Below are 18,389 nucleotides of genomic sequence, written 5' to 3'. Positions count from 1 at the left end.
AGGCTCAAGACTTTCCAATACTTTCTCTACACATACGGGGCATAACTGACAGACCTCTTACATTGTTCAAAAGAGAACGCAACGAACATCTTCAAAGGATACCTGATCAACCAGGGTATGGCTCATATGTCAGGCTGCAAGCAGCAGCATCAAACAGCCTGGTTGATCAGTCCAGTAACCAGGAGGTCTGGTCAGAGACTGAAGCATGGGGATATTGATTCTCAGAATCATCAACATGTAGGGAAACCTAACATTGTTTAGCTGAAATGAGAAGCCAATGATGGGCTTAGCAGAGGGTACAAGTGATGCATGGGCTGCACCAGGTGAAGGAGTGGGAAGCAGACTGAGTGAGTAGCCTGTTCTCTCGAGTTGCCACATCATAAAAGTGATGTACAAATTTATCCGAACCTAACCTAATCGAGGACCTACAAATGGAAAATGGGACAGCCCGTCAATTTTGCGAGCCACTATGATTTATAACACATCTTATTTTGACAGTAGGGATTTCTGCATCAAAATGCAATGTGCCATTTGAGAGGACATGTTGAAGTGAAACCTCAGATACCCTGAGTTGCAATCTGTTGGCAGTCAGGCAAATTACTGGCAGGGTATTTACCTAGCAGCAATGATTGCTTTGTTTACCTAGTATTGTTGTGTCTAATTTTCTTTAAGCATCTTATCTTCTTTTGTATCTATACTTTCTAGTGGATTTTCCCAAGTTCTGCGGTTGATCTCTGATTCCTTACTTCCCCTTGCCTCTTAAGAGTTAGCCAGATTCTGGTTATGACTTCAGGTAACTGATGGATGGGCCTTAGATAAGGTTTAATTCCTTTAGTTTCCTTATAATACATCACTCTGGGAAGGCAGAGACAATTCATCACTGATCTCTTAACCATTCAACCACGTTCACCCAGCAGTAAGGGAAACCTGGTTATAAGTCGATTGGTAGATTGTATTAAAAGATAAACTAGTACTGTATAGTAAATCTGAGGTTGTGGGAGGGGAAGCTGTAAGCCTGCTAATATGAGTCAGAAGTCATCTGCTCTTGTAGAAACTTGTGAAAAATTAATAACTATAGAAGTACATGTACTGTATTGGATAGAATTCTAAAGACCCTATATTGTACAGTACCAATATTTATTAAATAGGCAGAAATCACACCACTACCGAGACATCATTACACCTCTATTAACAACATGAAGTATATAACATGTGAAGTGAGCCAAGAAAAATGTAAAATCAAATATTTAAACATTTCCTATCATGATGCCAATTAAGTACAGTACTGTGCAGTAATAATGTTCAGCATAGGTTAATTACAAAAATTATTTTTGGAATTGCTCTTCAAGAGAATATAAAATATTTTCAGATTGTTAATAAACATTAAATTATTTTGACTCATCTGGCTGCTGGTTGCATGTTTATTATTGTATACTAGTAAAGATATTCGCTTAGTCTTGAGGAGCAGTTCTCAGCATGTGCGATATTAAAAATGATCAACTGTACTGTAATTTATGTCATTCAATTACCAACTATTTCGTATTAACCTTAATTCCATACACAATTTAAGTGGTAACAAGAATTGCACAATATGGGCAGTCACACAACCCAACACACAACATTACTTATTTTTTTTTAAACATTAGGATGAACAGATCACACATAACTGTATACTGTTTTTTTAAATACTATTAATAATTATAGCTAAAGGTTTAGTACCACTTACAGTGCTTTATCCAATCTCTACAACATTTTCAGTTTGCATCAAAACACACAACTTTCACCTATAGCAGTAAACAGTTACAGCAATTTCAAAGAATTTTCCTAATTTTCTCCTTGAACAAATAAATGTCGGCCAAGTTCATGTTCTTCAAAATTATCCTTACTGGAAGACGTCAGTTCTGGGGCCTTAGGGCAAATGTGTTTCTTCATCGTTGTCTGTCGAGTAGTAAAAAAAGGGCAATAAGGGCAGGAATATGGCGCAGACGTGTGGGTCTTTAAATGTCGTAAGAGGTGGCTGTTCTTAGCTGTCCGATGTGGGCAATGGGGACAAGAAAATGGCTTCTCTCCTGTGTGGGTTCGTATATGCTCCTTCATGTGGTCTTTCTTGACAGTAGTGTATTTGCAGAAGGGGCAATGATGCATATCTTTATTTGAGAGACTCCTTTCGCTTCCCTCATTCATTACCTGATTTTCCCTTTCCATTTCTTCCTGAAAAAAAAAAGATCAGGTTTTACTAAAACATTGTGTGTATGTATTTGTACATATGTACAGTATATTAAATATAGTATAAATAGTCAATAGAGTTGAGCAGAGTATCAAATTCATGGAGGACTGTGAATGTGGTACCAATTTTTACGAGAAGAGATACAGTCTGTAAATCCCTTGCATTGAACTATTGGCCAGATAAGCTAAATACTATACCTATTGTAGGAAAATTGCTTGAATCAATCATTGCAAAAACTATTTGTTTCTTGAAAAAAACAGATAAATAAAAAATTCACAAGATGGTTTTACTAAGTGCAATGCACGTTTAACAAAATATACTCTCTTTTACAGTGCTGTATATTTAAATCCTTGAAATCCTTGTGACATTCTATACCTTGACTCTAGAAAAACTTTTGATACTGTGCCTCATAAGAGACTCATAGGCCCTGTCCAGGGATTACTGCTCTTTACTACATATATACACAATTTAGATATAAAATTGAATGGAAACATTTGCAAATTTTCAACGATACAAAAATATGGTGGGACTTAAATTCAGAAGACTTAAAATCACATGATGATAATGCACTTAGGCTTTTAAAATTGACACAAGATTGGGAAATGCAGTTTAAAAATGATAAATGTATGGTTCTGAGCCAAGATAATGGTAATAGGGTTACCAGATATCAATTGGCAATGTCAAAAATGAAAAATCTAATTGCAAAAAATATCTGAGTCATGATTACTAGGAATCTACAGTCAAACGGTTTGTAAAGGTTGGAGATAGCTCCACCAATGCTTGGAGGGGTGACTGGGGGTAATGGGATGGTCACAGGGATGTCAGGGGTCGGTCCTTCCCCATATCTTCATGGAATCGGTGGTGATGAAATGTCCGGTATGGTGCTAAATCAACTTTTTCATCAGTTGTTCATCATATTACAGTATTCTGATATTGACATGCAAAATGTACATTCCAATGACAGATCTGTATTCTGAGAGCACCCAAATAGGGCATCTAGGTAGGCCCAGGTTCCCCTATTAGTATTCAATAGGCAAGCTATCTATAAATGGGCTAAACTTTAGAGAGAGGTTAAGCGGGCAGTCTATTTTGAAGAATGATTGGGTATAATCCCAATAATGCCCATTATTAAGGATGCAGATAATGGATTTGCTGACAAGACCCAGGATATTTTCAGACAGACTAGTGATGATTTAGACAGACTATTCTATTCTACTATTCCACAATGGAATAGAAAACTCCATAGGCAACCATTTCTTTAACTGGACAATATGATTGTCTCACAATGTCTAGTGCTCTCTATAAAACTTAATAAATTTTCTGAGAAAACACTGAACTGATATTGAAGAGGATAAATAATTTATAGCAATAAAAGTGTAAGTGATATTTATTAAAAGATAATACATATATAGTACTTGGTATGCATATACTGTAGCTGTAAGAGGTGTATCAACTAATTATCATTGTTCTAACTTTCTGAGTGCTTCTCGCCTTCTATCGAACTTCACAACATATCAAGCCACATTTTTAAGACCTAAATTACAAGGATACAATTTATCTTCATATGCGAACATAAAATTCAATACAGGAGAAGCATCACCATATGATTAACACTTAAATGGCTCAACTAATTCAAAGTACTACATTATGGTATACATGATGTATACCATGGTATACACCGTAAAAAAATAATTTACAACGTAAAAAAAATGCATTTGGTGATTCGAGCACAGGAGGTGATTGTAGATAGGGATATGAGCACAGGTGACTGCAGATAGGGATATGAGCACAGGTGACCGAAGATAGGAATTTGAGCCCAGGTGACAGCAGATAGGGATTGCAGCCATTTAAGGGCTATGACTTTCACCAAAGTCAAGCTCTAAGTTTTAAGACAACTAAGCCTAGATTACAAACAAGGAACTGCAATATTTCATTATATGAAAATTTTGTTTGAAGCTTAAGACATAACATTTTAATATTTGATTAGGAATACAGTACTCAAATTTTATGAATGATATACAGTATTTCAATTACAACATATACATAAAGAGCACTTTAGTTCATAATATTTTGCTCTACATTTAGAACCTAAATTTCTAATTTTATACTGTACCTGTAGAATAATGACCTTAAAATCAAGGCTTTCACACATAAGCAATTAAGCTGTAGCTTGAGGATGAGTTGCTGTTATGAAAAACAAATTCTAATAAAAAAAAAAAAAAAAATTTATGGAAATAATGTTGTCATAGAATTTGTGATACTGCATAGTTTTATGTGTTTGGAACTTGAATCATGCCGACATAATCCTGTGGTAACTTACTTTATTATTTGACACTTGTGTGAACGGAAAAATTGTGTTTGCCATTGGTAATGTGTGTATTATACAGGGACCTCATGTATGGAGAACAGTAGTACATGATTTATTTGGAGACAAATGAAAATAAGGCCTATGCATTTTAATATGTACCAATACAGTTCTAATAAAAATATTTAAACATTTTCATATCAGGGTTCACGTTTATGAAAAGCATATTACAGTATTGAGAAGATCATTCTGGTGCGTCATTAGATGTGAGCACACGTGTTCAATGGTCAGTATCACATACAGATAGAATGACACACAGAGTATTCCACACGTACCTCAAGAAATTTTGCCATTGTCACCAGTAGTAACTCAACCAGCAAAGAATGACAGACGGAGGGTTAAATCATAAACTAAAGCCACACAAAGAAACCCACTTCATAGAAAGTCAATTTTGTATACTGTATTATTATTACAGTATTTCCTATTTGCCATATGATAAGACAAATATTTACACGTACAGGTAAATTCAGGTAAAAAATAAGTTACAGTAAATATGATTAATAAACATGGTAATAAAATAATGCAATATTTTTTTGTTTTTGTTTTTACCCGATGATGAAAAAGTTCTGGCAGGAAATGAGGGTTGCCAAGAATGCTGGCATGGAACCATCCATTCCCAGGTAATGCAGCTCAGTAAAGACACCCACGGAGCATCCAGGGGCCTGGGTACAATACAAGCCCTGTCACCTCAATTGGAGCCCACAATAATCCCCACATAACATTGTCTGTGGTGGCACAGTGGTATTACATTTGCCCCATGCCTTGCTATTTGGCCTGGGTTCAAATCCTGGCCAGGGGCCAGGAGCCAATCCTAGACTGTTCACCTATCAGTAATTGGGCACCTAGTTGTTAACTGATTGGTGGATCATGTTCCAGGAAAATTGGTGGATAAGGCTTACAATGAGCTATGGGAGGGGAATATTGTAGCTCTAAATCTGCTAATAGGTGTCAGAATTTATCTGTTTCTGTACCCCACCTGTAATTACCTAAGTGTAATTACCTAAGTGTAGTTACAGGATGAGAGCTACGCTCGTGGTGTCCCGTCTTCCCAGCACTCTTTGTCATATAACGCTTTGAAACTACTGACGGTCTTGGCCTCCACCACCTTCTCACTTAACTTGTTCCAACCGTCTACCACTCTATTTGCGAAGGTGAATTTTCTTATATTTCTTCGGCATCTGTGTTTAGCTAGTTTAAATCTATGGCCTCTTGTTCTTGAAGTTCCAGGTCTCAGGAAGTCTTCCCTGTCGATTTTTTCAATTCCTGTTACTATTTTGTACGTAGTGATCATATCACCTCTTTTTCTTCTGTCTTCTAGTTTTGGCATATTTAATGCTTCTAACCTCTCCTCGTAGCTCTTGCCCTTCAGTTCTGGGAGCCACTTAGTAGCATGTCTTTGCACCTTTTCCAGTTTGTTGATGTGCTTCTTAAGATATGGGCACCACACAACAGCTGCATATTCTAGCTTTGGCCTAACAAAAGTCATGAACAACTTCTTTAGTATATCGCCATCCATGTATTTAAATGCAATTCTGAAGTTAGAAAGTATTGCATAGGCTCCTTGCACAATATTCTTAATGTGGTCCTCAGGTGATAGTTTTCTATCTAGAACCACTCCTAGATCTCTTTCTTTATCAGAATTCTTTAAAGATTTCTCACATAATATATAGGTTGTGTGGGGTCTATGTTCTCCTATTCCACATTCCATAACATGACATTTATTAACATTAAATTCCATTTGCCAAGTGGTGCTCCATATACTTATTTTGTCCAGGTCTTCTTGAAGGGCATGACAATCATCTAAATTTCTTATCCTTCCTATTATCTTAGCATCATCAGCAAACATGTTCATATAATTCTGTATACCAACTGGTAGATCATTTATGTACACAATAAACATCACTGGTGCAAGAACTGAACCCTGTGGTACTCCACTTGTGACATTTCTCCATTCCGATACATTGCCTCTGATTACTGCCCTCATTTTTCTATCAGTCAGAAAATTTTTCATCCATGATAGAAGCTTACCTGTCACCCCTCCAATATTTTCCAGTTTCCAGAACAACCTCTTATGTGGAACTCTGTCGAAAGCCTTTTTTAGGTCCAGATAGATGCATTCAACCCAGCCATCTCTTTCCTGTAATATCTCTGTGGCCCGATCATAGAAACTGAGTAAATTCGATACACAGGATCTTCCTGATCGAAAACCATACTGTCTGTCTGATATTATATCATTTCTCTCCAGGTGTTCTACCCATTTAGTTTTGATTAGCTTTTCCAATACTTTCACTATTACACTTGTCAATGATACAGGTCTATAATTGAGGGGGTCTTCCCTGCTGCCACTTTTGTAGATTGGAACTATGTTAGCCTGTTTCCACACGTCTGCTACGATTCCTGTACACAGGGATGCCTGAAAGATCAGGTGAAGTGGAATGCTGAGCTCAGATGCACATTCTCTCAGAACCCATGGTGAAACGCCATCTGGGCCAGCTGCTTTGTTCCTCCCGAGCTCCTTTAGCATATTTTCCACTTCATCTCTAGACACCTCTATCCGCTCTATGTTGTTCTCTGGAATTCTTATTGTGTCTGGTTCTCTGAAGATTTCATTTTGTACAAACACACTTTGGAACTTTTCATTTAATGTTTCACACATTTCCTTTTCATTTTCCGTGAATCTGTTTCCCATTTCCAACCTCTGGATATTATCCTTTACCTGCAATTTGTTGTTTATGAATTTGTAGAATAGGCCCGGTTCTGTTTTACATTTATCTGCTATCCCTTTTTCAAAATTTCTTTCTGCCTCTCTCCTTACTGCTGTATAATTGTTTCTCGCATCTTTGTATCGCTGGTATGTTTGGGGGTTTGGCCTCTTCCTATACTGATTCCATTTTTGTGTCTTTTGGTCTCTTGCCCTCTCACAATTTCTGTCGAACCAATCCTGTTTTCTGGTCCTGCATCTCTGTTTTGGTATAAATTTTTTTGTGCCTTTATCATATATTTCACAAAACTTGCCATACATCTCATTCACTTCCTTGCCTAGCATCAAGTCTGTCCAATTATACTCACTAAAAAAATTTCTAAGGTCACCATAATGTCCTCTCCTGAAGTCTGGTTTTTCAACTGCTTCAACCTCCTTATTTTCTTCCAGCTTATAACGCATTGCATACTTTATTCCCAAAAAGACATGGTCACTTTTACCCAAGGGAGGAAGGTACTGAATGTCAAATATCTCTTCCTCCTTCCTGGTAAATATCAAATCTAGCATGGAGGGAACGTCCCCTTCCCTCATCCTCGTAGCTTGTTTAACATGTTGATACAAGAATGTTTCCAGGATGAGGTCTACAAATTTACAGGTCCAAAAATCTTCTGTTTTAGCTTCATATGCTTCCCAGTCTATGGATTTCAAGTTGAAGTCACCGACTATCAACAGTCGTGATCTATCGTTATCCGCTCTCGCTATAATCTCTCTCATTATTGTTATAAGACCTTCACGTTTACTATCTAGCTCCTCCTTTGACCATGTGCTGCTTGGCGGTGGACTATATGCATTTATCATCATTAGTTTATCATCCTCATAGCAGATCTCTAGTGCTATTATGTCAACTTCTTGTGGATTGGCAGTCATTATTTCCTTCACCTTTAGGTGTTCTTTTACCAGCACAGCAACGCCACCGCCTTTCCTAATTTTTCTGTCCCGTCTCCAAATTGAGTAGCCCCTTGGGAATATGACCTCATTTAAAATTACATCTTCAAGTTTTGTCTCCGTGAGTGCAACAATGTCTGGTGTCTGCAGCTGTATTACATCACTTAACTCCAGTATCTTCGATCTCACTCCATCTATGTTGGTGTATGCAATCTTCAGGAACTTGTTCCCCCTCTCCTTATTCTTCACTCCCCCTCTCTCTATTGATTTTGTTGGTTTGCCTTTATGTACCACTTTACTGGTTTGCCTACCCCTATCACTTTGTAGAAAAAAGAATTTATTTCTTCTTCATTCCTGCTCTCATTTAAATGTTTTGCCTCGGCGAGGTTCAGTTTCAGCTTCTCTCTATCTTCTTTTGAAAGATCTCGTCTTAACGACCACCCTTTCCCATCCTCATCCCTTTGCAATTTTCTAGCATTCCTTAGTACTTCTTCCATCTGTTTGGCACCGTTTAGGGTGATCCTCAAAGGTCGATCTTTCCCTTTTACGTACCTGCCTATTCTCCTGTAGTCGCACACATTCTCTCTGTTTGTAAGACCTTCCACGAGGCCAACAATTTTATCTACTACTTTAGCTTCTTCTACAGCTCTTTCTGACCTAGATGTTATCGCCTTTTCTTTGCAGCCAAAAATGATCAGGGACTTACTCCGATCAACTGTGTTTTGCACCAACTTCGGGTTAGATGCCAATTCTTTCCTCACTTCTAGCCTAATGTTTGTTTTATCTTGGTTGCTGCAGTGTTTGACTTCCTTTACTGCTTCTTCTATTTTTTCCTTCTCCTTGGCCACTTGTGCATAAGTGAGTTGCATATCTTTCTTGCACTGTTCTATTCCCTGTGTAACTTCCTCCATCTGTGCTGACAAAAGCTGTTTCTCCTGTTGAATTTCCTTGCCTAACCTATTGTAGTCATTTATGTTTAAATTTACTTTAACTTCTTCCAAAGCTATTTTTAAGAGTTTATTTTCTTCTTCCATGGCTTTGCAATTTGTTTCCAATTGATTCTTATCCTTGCGCAAGTCTTTCACTAAACCCTCAAGACATAAAACTTTGCTATTCAAATAGTCATTACTTTCTTTCAATTTACTAATTATTTCTACATGAGAGTTCACTATAGTATCTAAATTTACCAACTTGTTATGTAGACTACTAATATCAATGCTTTCTTCATTGAATCCCTCAAAATCAAGCTCTGTTTTGTTTTTCCCCTTGCCAGTGGCCATCTTGAATGTTCTTCTCTGCACTGTAAACACTAGGGCAACTTTTTCTCATCCGATTCTTCACTTCCCTTAGCACTTTCCTGTTATCTCACCTATTTTTCAAGAGCACTATACCTTTATGTTCTGTGGGACACCACTCACTACCTGTGTAAAACTAAAAAAGCAGGACAAATTACCAGATTAGCTGGGAAAGTACCACATTGGGAACAAATTTGGGAAACTGCAACATACACCCCAAGTATCACTAGGCACTAAACCAGAGAACAAGATAACCCTTCAGATCCCTAAAAACATGCCCGGGAAGCCTACCTTAGGCATGACCTTGTAAATGATAAAACAGATCCATTTAAAAAGTGGTTTAAGTCTGCTGATCTTGAAGTACAATATGCAGTATGTGGAATAACTTGAGTGTGTAGTTAGAGGTAGGGAAAGTGTTGTCACCTGGTGGTCATCGGTAAAGATACTAAACGAGGCAGTTGGTATTTAACCAGAGCCGTGTGATGGTGGTCATTCTTGACTAGATTGAATAATCTCCAGGAACTCACTAGCACTTCTGAAAAACTCTCTGTGGTACTTGTGTGGTATGTAATTCTGCTTAACTGCGTGACAGCATGATCTTGACCACTGCATATTAGAATCATACGTTAGGTAGTAGTACAATTAACCAGCTCTGAAATATAGATGTGGCAGTATAAATGTAGGTCCTCAGCTGATCATTAGACAGGACAGCTCTTGCTAATCTGATTAGCTTCTTCAGTTTATATTTTTTCTGTGACCCAAGAGCACACTCTTACTATAAGTCATTCTCTGAACATACATTGTCAGCAGATTCATGGCAAATTGAGATTCTGCAATGTTTTACTTGTACAAGAGTCATAAAGAATTACAAGTCTTGAAGAAGTACAAGAGTCTTGAAGAAAACTGTGGTAGTAACAAGCAACATTTATCGCATAGGTTTTTTAACTTATGTATTGCTCAATAAAGTTTCAACAATAAAAAACTATTTAAACACTGAATTTGATATGACTGCTTCAGGTTACATTTTCTGAACAAAGTAAATTTCTTATCACTAATATAGAGTACTGTACTTATAATTATAAACCATACATTATTTTGTTTATCTTTCAATAGACTTTAGACAGGTATTAGCAATATATATATACTGTATACCAAATAGTACAGTAGTTTATTTATTGAGAACTGTACTAGTTTTTTATTACAAAATAGAAACTACTTTGAAAATACAAATATTTTGTATATGAATTTCTTAATTCATTCCCTCATGGTGAGACACAGCAGAGACCATTATAATCACCCTTACTGAGAAAACATCCAGAAAATAAGCAAAGCAACACAGACTACTGCCAGGTTCACAGAAAGTGAAGCACAAACAGCCAGACAACTTTGCAAATGATCCATTTGAACCCAAATGGATTGCTTGAACCTAGCTAAAAATCCCCTAGTGCAAATGACTGCCAACATGTAGCACCCTGGGAGCTGCAAGCTCCTGCATCACCAATGAGTAAGTCCTGTCGCTGATGACAGGACTTACAACAGGCATGACATGGCAAGGCAACCTTCCCAAGTTGCCAAGCTGTGGCAAGTACCACTTCTTTTCCATGCATTCACCTAGTTGTGCTTGCGAGGGTTGAGCTCTGGCTCTTTGGTCCTGCCTCTCAACTGTCAATCGACCGGTGTACAGATTCTTGAGCCAGATGTGCAAGGTCATCCTTTGGACTCTCTCCTGTGGGGGCAATTTTCTTATGTATCCTTCCTAGTCTTTAGTATTTGCCTCACATGCATGTGTTTAAACCTTCAATCTTTCAAGCTCTCTGAATACACCTTTTCTACAGGTCACATCCCTAATATATACAGTACCAATTTTGCATTCACCTTCTCAGTCATTTTCTCGTACATCATCTAAAATTAAAATGTTATAATTCTGACCACTATCTCCAAGTTTCTTACATTTAGACACTTGCCGTACTCTTCTTCTAGTTGAAAAATTGCCCTTCCCTGTTACCCTAATGTTGTAGCGTATTACAGAATGATGATCACCTCACAGACATTTCTCTCATGACCTTCACATTTTTCACACTGGTATTACATCGTCTATCAACTCAAACATCATCAAACTTTTTATTTTCATTACAGTATATCCTTTTCCTTTTGCCTCCATGCATATGTATGAACCAATGTTAAAAGAATGAACTAACCATCAATGGTGTTTGAGCACTCTTGGTTTGGAAGCCTTTTTATATACTGTATACTATACAGGTATCTGTTTTAATTTTGTGTATAGTTTCAAGTTATTACTGAATGGCAATAATACTGTACTTGAGTAACAGTTTGTTGTATTTTAGTATTACGTACTTTTAAAGTTTTTACATACTATATTTTATTAATATTTTAACTTAATACTAAAATTTATTTGGGTAATGATGAACATTAATAGCACATGGCAGCATATTAATATTTACTGTTCTTTATATATATATATATATATATATATATATATATATATATATATATATATATATATATATATATATATTCATATTTTGTAATATATTTTGTAAAAAAATATGACATTTAAGTATGATTAAAAGACTTTAAGCACTGTACAGTAGTTTACACTTTGATTAGGTGGATCATGTATGATAACATAGCCACCTCCCGATGCTCAACCTCGGTGAAGGAGATTGAAGTTATAGTGTTGACAGATACTTCAGTGTAGGTAAGATGGTTCCAGTGATCTAGAGTGCACGTAGTGAAGATGTGGCATCCAGTCATTGCTCAGGTGACAGATGCCACATCTTCACCACATGCTACCTTCATTACTATAACCATCTTCTACACTGTAACCATTTAAGCTACACACCTTTCTCCTTCACCACCTTCATTGCCTTCCCTCTCCTTCGCTACCTTCCCTATCCTTCACTACCCTCCCTCCTTGTCACCGCCTTCCTTACCCACATCTCAACTCATCTCATCTTCCTACCCACACCCCACATCCTTCTTTACCCTTCACTCTTTCCCTCACTTTTCCCATCTTCCCTACCCTTCACCACCTTTCCAACCATTCACCAATTGTTCAGGGGTTGCAACTAGATTAGTACCAAAATTGATTGTCCTCAGCATGAGAACAGGCTAAAAACACTCTCACACCCTTATAGGAGAGAAGAAACAGAGTGGATATGATAACTACATACAAGATCTTAAAGGGAATAGACATAGTGGACAAAAGTAGCTTATTTAAAAAAAAAAAAAAAAAGGTAGGACAAGGGGACAAAAGTGAAAGCGAGACATGCAACTGAGTCAAACAGATGTAAGGAAGTACTCATTCCCTGTACAGGTGGCCACCAAGTGGAATGTATTAAAGGAAGAGGTTGATGAAGCCAATTCCATCCATAACTAAGAAAAAATATGATGAAAATGCTAAGGCTGAAAGAGTTAATTACTGGGTTAGGTATAAACAGCTAGGAGGCATGGTGCAAAGAGCTAGATTATACACTCCCATACTCACTGATTGGTTGCACCACCTTCCTTACTACAGTGGTACCTCAGCTTACGAATTTAATCCGTTCCCAGAGACAGTTCGTAAGCTGAAAATTTGTAAACCGAAGCGAATTTTCCTATAAGAAATAATGTCAATTGAATTAATCCGTTCCACACTCCCCAAAAAATTAACTTCAAAGTAAATTTTATACCTAATTCACCCAATTCTTCAGTACTAAAGTATGTACAAGTTATTGCTTACCTTTATTGATGACTCTTGTTGGCGTATGGAAGACAGTGAACAGGGGAGGGAGGAGGAGAGGTGTGTTTGAAAGGGAAGTCCCCCTTCCATTATAACATGAAGCAATGATGACTTCTCTGGGGGGTGCACTCTCTGGCACGTTTTGCCTGCATACCACTAGGACCTGCTTGTGATTCACCGATTGATTTTGTCAATATATCCATAGAGGTTTGTTTTTCCCTTCTTTGTAACACTTGTCTGTAGTGAGGCATCACAGTCCAGCATGTCATTTAAAAGGTTAATGCAATGGCCTACTACAGCTTGCTCTGAGTAAGTCATTTTAACAAAAGTTTGCATTTCTTCCCACAGTCTACACCACTTCCTAATTGTTGAGGAAGGAATATTCTGTACTGCCTCCTCCTCCCCTGAAGACATTTCCTCAACTGCCTCTTGTTGCTGCTCCTTGTGAAAGGCTAGGAGTTCTTTGGTGGTTAGTTCTTTGCTGTGTTCCTCCACCAACTCCTTAACATCAGCACCATCCAACTCCAAGCCCAATTTTTGGCCCAGAGTAACAATTTCCTCAACAATATGCACATCAGGTTCAGGCTCAAACCCCTCAAAGTCTAGTTCTGAAACACATTCAGGCGACAATTTAAGGATTGAAGCTTACCACTGGCTTTCTTGAGACCCATGGAGATATATAATAATAACAACAGCTTATGTTCAAATATACAAATAATTCGAAAAACACAAACTCTTTACAAAGAATTCAGGCGCTATTATCATTAGGCGGGAGGCACTGGTAAACTGAGGCACAGTCGCCGTGCCATCACGCGCTAGGTCGGCCATGCGCGTATCAACAAACTTTGTTTCCCGAGGCAAAGTTCATAACCCGATTCGGATTTTACGAAGAAATTGGGCACGTAACCCGAAAAATTCGTAAAGAGGGACATTCGTAAGCCGAGGTGTCACTGTATTCACCATTTTCCCTATCACTTAACAACTTCTCTACCCTTCGCCACATCCCTTTATCCCTGTAATCTTAGTGAGGTGAAATTAAAATTAGTACGATTTGCCATTTAACGCAAAGAGTAGGAGCGGGGATGGGGCTTGACCCTGACTTGCCTATTATCATCCCTGCGCAAAGATCAGTCACCCTGCAAAATTTGGTGAGGATAGCCCCTAGTGTCTAGCCTTCAGCCTTGAACAAATAGATATTCTCACTCACTCATATTATAATAATAATAATAATAATAATAATAATAATAATAATAAAATATATATATATATATATATATATATATATGCGGAAAATCCACAGAGAAATGGGAGAGAGAGATGAACGTTTCGGCCGATCTGAGCCTTTGTCAACACCTGTCAGGTGTTGACAAAGGCCCAGATCGGCTGAAACATTCATCTCTCTTTCCCATTTCTCTGTGGATTTTCCGCATACAAATGATCAGTGTTTAGTAATCGTCAATTGCATATTATATTATACCGGCGGGGAGCCGGTCGGCCGAGCGGACTGCACGCGGGACTTGTGATCCTGTGGTCCTGGGTTTGATCCCAGGCGCCGGCGAGAAACATTGGGCAGAGTTTCTTTCACCCTATGCCCCTGTTACCTAGCACTAAAATAGGTACCTGGGTGTTAGTCAGCTGTCACGGGCTGCTTCCTGGGGGTGGAGGCCTGGTCGAGGACCGGGCCACGGGGACACTAAAAAGCCCCGAAATCATCTCAAGATAACCTCAAGATATATTATATATATATATATATATATATATATATATATATATATATATATATATATATATATATATATATATATATTATATATAAATAAATATACACATACATACATACAGTATATAAAATGTGGACCATGGACAATAAAACACACACACACACACACAATTTCCCGAGACCTGGAACTTCAAGAACAAGAGGTCATAGATTTAAACTAACTAAATATGGATGCCGAGGAAATAAGAAAATTCACTTTCGCAAACAGAGTGGTAGACAGTTGGAACAAGTTAGGTGAGACGGTGGTGGAGGCCAAGATCATCAGTAGTTTCAAAGCGTTATATGACAAAGAGTGCTGGGAAGATAGGACACCACGAGCGTAGCTCTCATCCTGTAACTACAATTAGGTAATTACACAAGCTTTAGTGGTGACAGTTGGAACAAGAAGTGAGAAAGTTGTGGAGGCCAAACCCGTCAATAGTTTCAAAACTTTATATAACAAAGAATATGTACTGGGAAGATAGGACACCATGGGTGAAGCTCCCATCCTGTAACTACACTTAGGTAATTATACATACACACACATAAAAGAGAACACACTTAGCCCATACACGCTTTAAATTTAATGCATTTTTTTTAACTAATTTGTTTCAGAAATTCAACTGTACTCATTACACAGCCTCTAGGAACTGACACTAATTTATACACATACTGTACTAAAATAATTGTATATTGTACTGTACTGACGATGATTCTGAGGATCAGCATCCTCCAGGTCAACTAGGCTGTTCAACGTGGCTGCTCACAGCTTGACGTATGAGTCACAACCTGTTAATCAGGTATATTTTAAAGGTGTTTGTCCAGTACTCTTTTGAATACTGCAAGTGGTCAGCCAGCTATGCCCGTATGTACTGTACTTCAAATTATAAATGCTATATTTTTCCTGAATATACATCAGAGGATTAAATCATTTGAATATGTAATATTTCCTAGATAACTTGTGATAAATGATTTCACACAAATTTTGGTATGACCCCTAAACAGCAAGAGTTGAGTTCAGAGGGGATCTGTGGTCTCTCAGGTCACATCCTTAAAGGATGCAACACACTTAGTTTATCTCCTATCCTTTAGCCATAAGAAGAGATTCACAAGCCACACACAACTGCCTTCCTGGTTATTTATTCTGACAATGTTCCCATGCCACATATAAAGGTAGTGTTCCAAGGGGGCGACTGCCACATCTATCATGAGTATAACATGAATGAATCTTGCACTCAGTACCATTAACAATATAATCATATTAAAAGCACGATGGCTCAGTGAAGCTCACCAAATGCATAAGAAAGCCTTTGACTGAACAAATTTAAAAATGTAGCAATCTGGCTGAAAGAGAAAAATCTGAAAATCGTTCCCTTAAGCCCCACTGCGATCCATGTAAAAACATTAAAGCTTTAAAAGCATAGAGAAAAAATCAATGCAACTTCAAAGCTTTACTTGGCAAGAAAAAGCAGGTTTTGCAAGTTCAGCATCAAGGAATGCTGTACAGTAAGTGCTGCATAGGCAGGATTCTGCTGCATTCCTAAATAAATCGAAAGCTTTTGTAGTAGCCGAAGGCTATTTGCTACTTAAAGAGTATTTAATGCAGAGGATATTGACATTTTATAAATGCATGATAAAGAAAGCACACATTTCCAAGGAAAAGATCACTGCTTCAGGATTCAAGGCAGCTAAATATAAGGTTTTGTTTTGTAGCAATGTCAAGAGTGACAAAGTGTAAATAATTACTAATCTACCAGTCCAAAAAATCACAAGCCTTTAAAAAGTTGTAACCAGAACAAACTACCAATTCACTTAAGGTCAAGTAAATTCTGCAGAACTGTGTGTGACTATTCTTCACATGGGTGCAATCATCATGTGATCACTTACGCTTTCCTGCCAATATTTGCATGCCAATTGAGTCTGTATATTTCCAATAACTCAGTGGTGTTTCCCAGCAGTCATTAGAGGCCCCAATATGCTTTGAAGAGATGTCTCTCATCATACTGTACATGATTAATATTTTAGTGTGTTTAAAAAATCTTGGTTTCCTAGAAGACATCTTAATTTACCCATACAATCCTTAAGACTGCTTAACTGCGAGGTGTCTGGGAACATTCCTGCAGAGACCTGGGAATGTACTGTGTTTATATAATATACTGCATTAATAATAAATTACCATACTATTTACTTGTATAACAAATACTAGTGAAGTGTGATATAACTGACAAACTGATGACATACAGTTAAATTAATGCATTGAGCAAGGTTTGCATCTACAGTACTGGATAACGTTTTGCACAAGAGAAACCTCACATTTAAGCATTATGTCATCAATTAAAGGCCAACTTTGCTAAGTAATACTTGGTGAATAATGATGAAATACATAAATATTGTAATTGATAAGAATTTGAGGAAACAATTTTAATTTTGTCTATCGGATATCAACAAGTAACGATCTGGAGTCAACAACCTCACGAATATGTGAAGATTTACTGTAGTTTACAGTATTGGGGAAAGTATCCTTACAGTACGAGAATAATCTGATAAAACCTACATCTACATATATTTTCAATCAGTAAAAATTATCCTAAACTAGGCACTGATAAATAAGGCAAATATTTGTTTACTGCGTATGAATTTGCATATGATTATTCAGTAAGGATCGACGAGAAAAACGGAGTGGGCAATATGGACAGGAATGAGGCTCATGACTATGGGTGCGTATGTGTCGCATTAGAGCACCTTTACCACTACATGGATATTGGCACTGAGGGCAAGCATATGGTTTCCCAACTGTATGAGTGAGCAGATGATTCTTAAGATTGACTTTACGAGATGTACGGAAAGGACAGTGAGAACAAGCAAATGGCTTTTCACCGGTATGGGTTTGCACATGTCTGTGTAAATCACTATTTTTTGCTGTGCGAAAAGGACAGTGCGGACAGGAAAATGGCTTCTCTCCAGTATGGGTACGTATGTGCTCTTTCATGTGGTCTTTCCTAGCGGTGGAATATGTACAGCAAGGACACTGGTGCAACTCTCGGGAAGGGCCACTCCGTTCTGCACTCACAGCTCCTTCACCAGTCCGCTGACTGTCACTGTGCACTCCTACCTGTTGAAGATGCTCACATTATTCATAGTCACATATTACTGTCCAAATTTCAACAAAATAAAGTGAAGATAATATACAATAAAAAAAAAATAATGTTGTATGAGTAAGCATTAGATATGCAGATAAATTTTGAACTCTTGCTATTTCTTATTTTGGAATTAAATGTATATGCCTCAGTTTGCTGCAAAGAAATACAAATATACTGTATATCTTAAAAAACTGCCTCTGAAGTGATACAGACAA

General features: G+C 37.6%; 1 protein-coding gene and 1 long non-coding RNA gene across 3 annotated transcripts in view; both read right to left on the bottom strand.

Moving 5' to 3' along the window:
* Nucleotides 1-1,118: 1,118 nt before the first annotated feature.
* The window catches only part of LOC123763158 (zinc finger and BTB domain-containing protein 7A), an 80,398-nt gene continuing 63,127 nt past the window's right edge, over nt 1,119-18,389 (bottom strand). The window contains exon 6 of one of the 2 annotated variants that reach the window (XM_045750133.2): nt 1,119-2,211. In XM_045750133.2, coding sequence (XP_045606089.2) covers nt 1,825-2,211 — 387 coding nt within the window. In that variant the 3' untranslated portion in view covers nt 1,119-1,824. Of the gene's footprint in view, nt 2,212-15,815; nt 18,147-18,389 lie in introns of those variants that run through there. The other variant, XM_045750132.2, reaches the window with a different exon arrangement.
* LOC138351339 (uncharacterized) lies at nt 3,597-11,980 on the bottom strand. The gene is made up of 2 exons (XR_011222441.1): nt 9,660-11,980; nt 3,597-5,568 (listed from the first exon to the last, which is right to left on the bottom strand). It is a non-coding gene; the product is annotated as an uncharacterized lncRNA (long non-coding RNA).

This window comes from Procambarus clarkii, chromosome 49 (genome assembly GCF_040958095.1).
Source record: "Procambarus clarkii isolate CNS0578487 chromosome 49, FALCON_Pclarkii_2.0, whole genome shotgun sequence".
Lineage (NCBI taxonomy): Eukaryota > Metazoa > Arthropoda > Malacostraca > Decapoda > Cambaridae > Procambarus > Procambarus clarkii.
The sequence above is the reverse complement of the archived record's forward strand: the minus strand, read 5'-3'. Positions and strand labels throughout refer to the sequence as shown.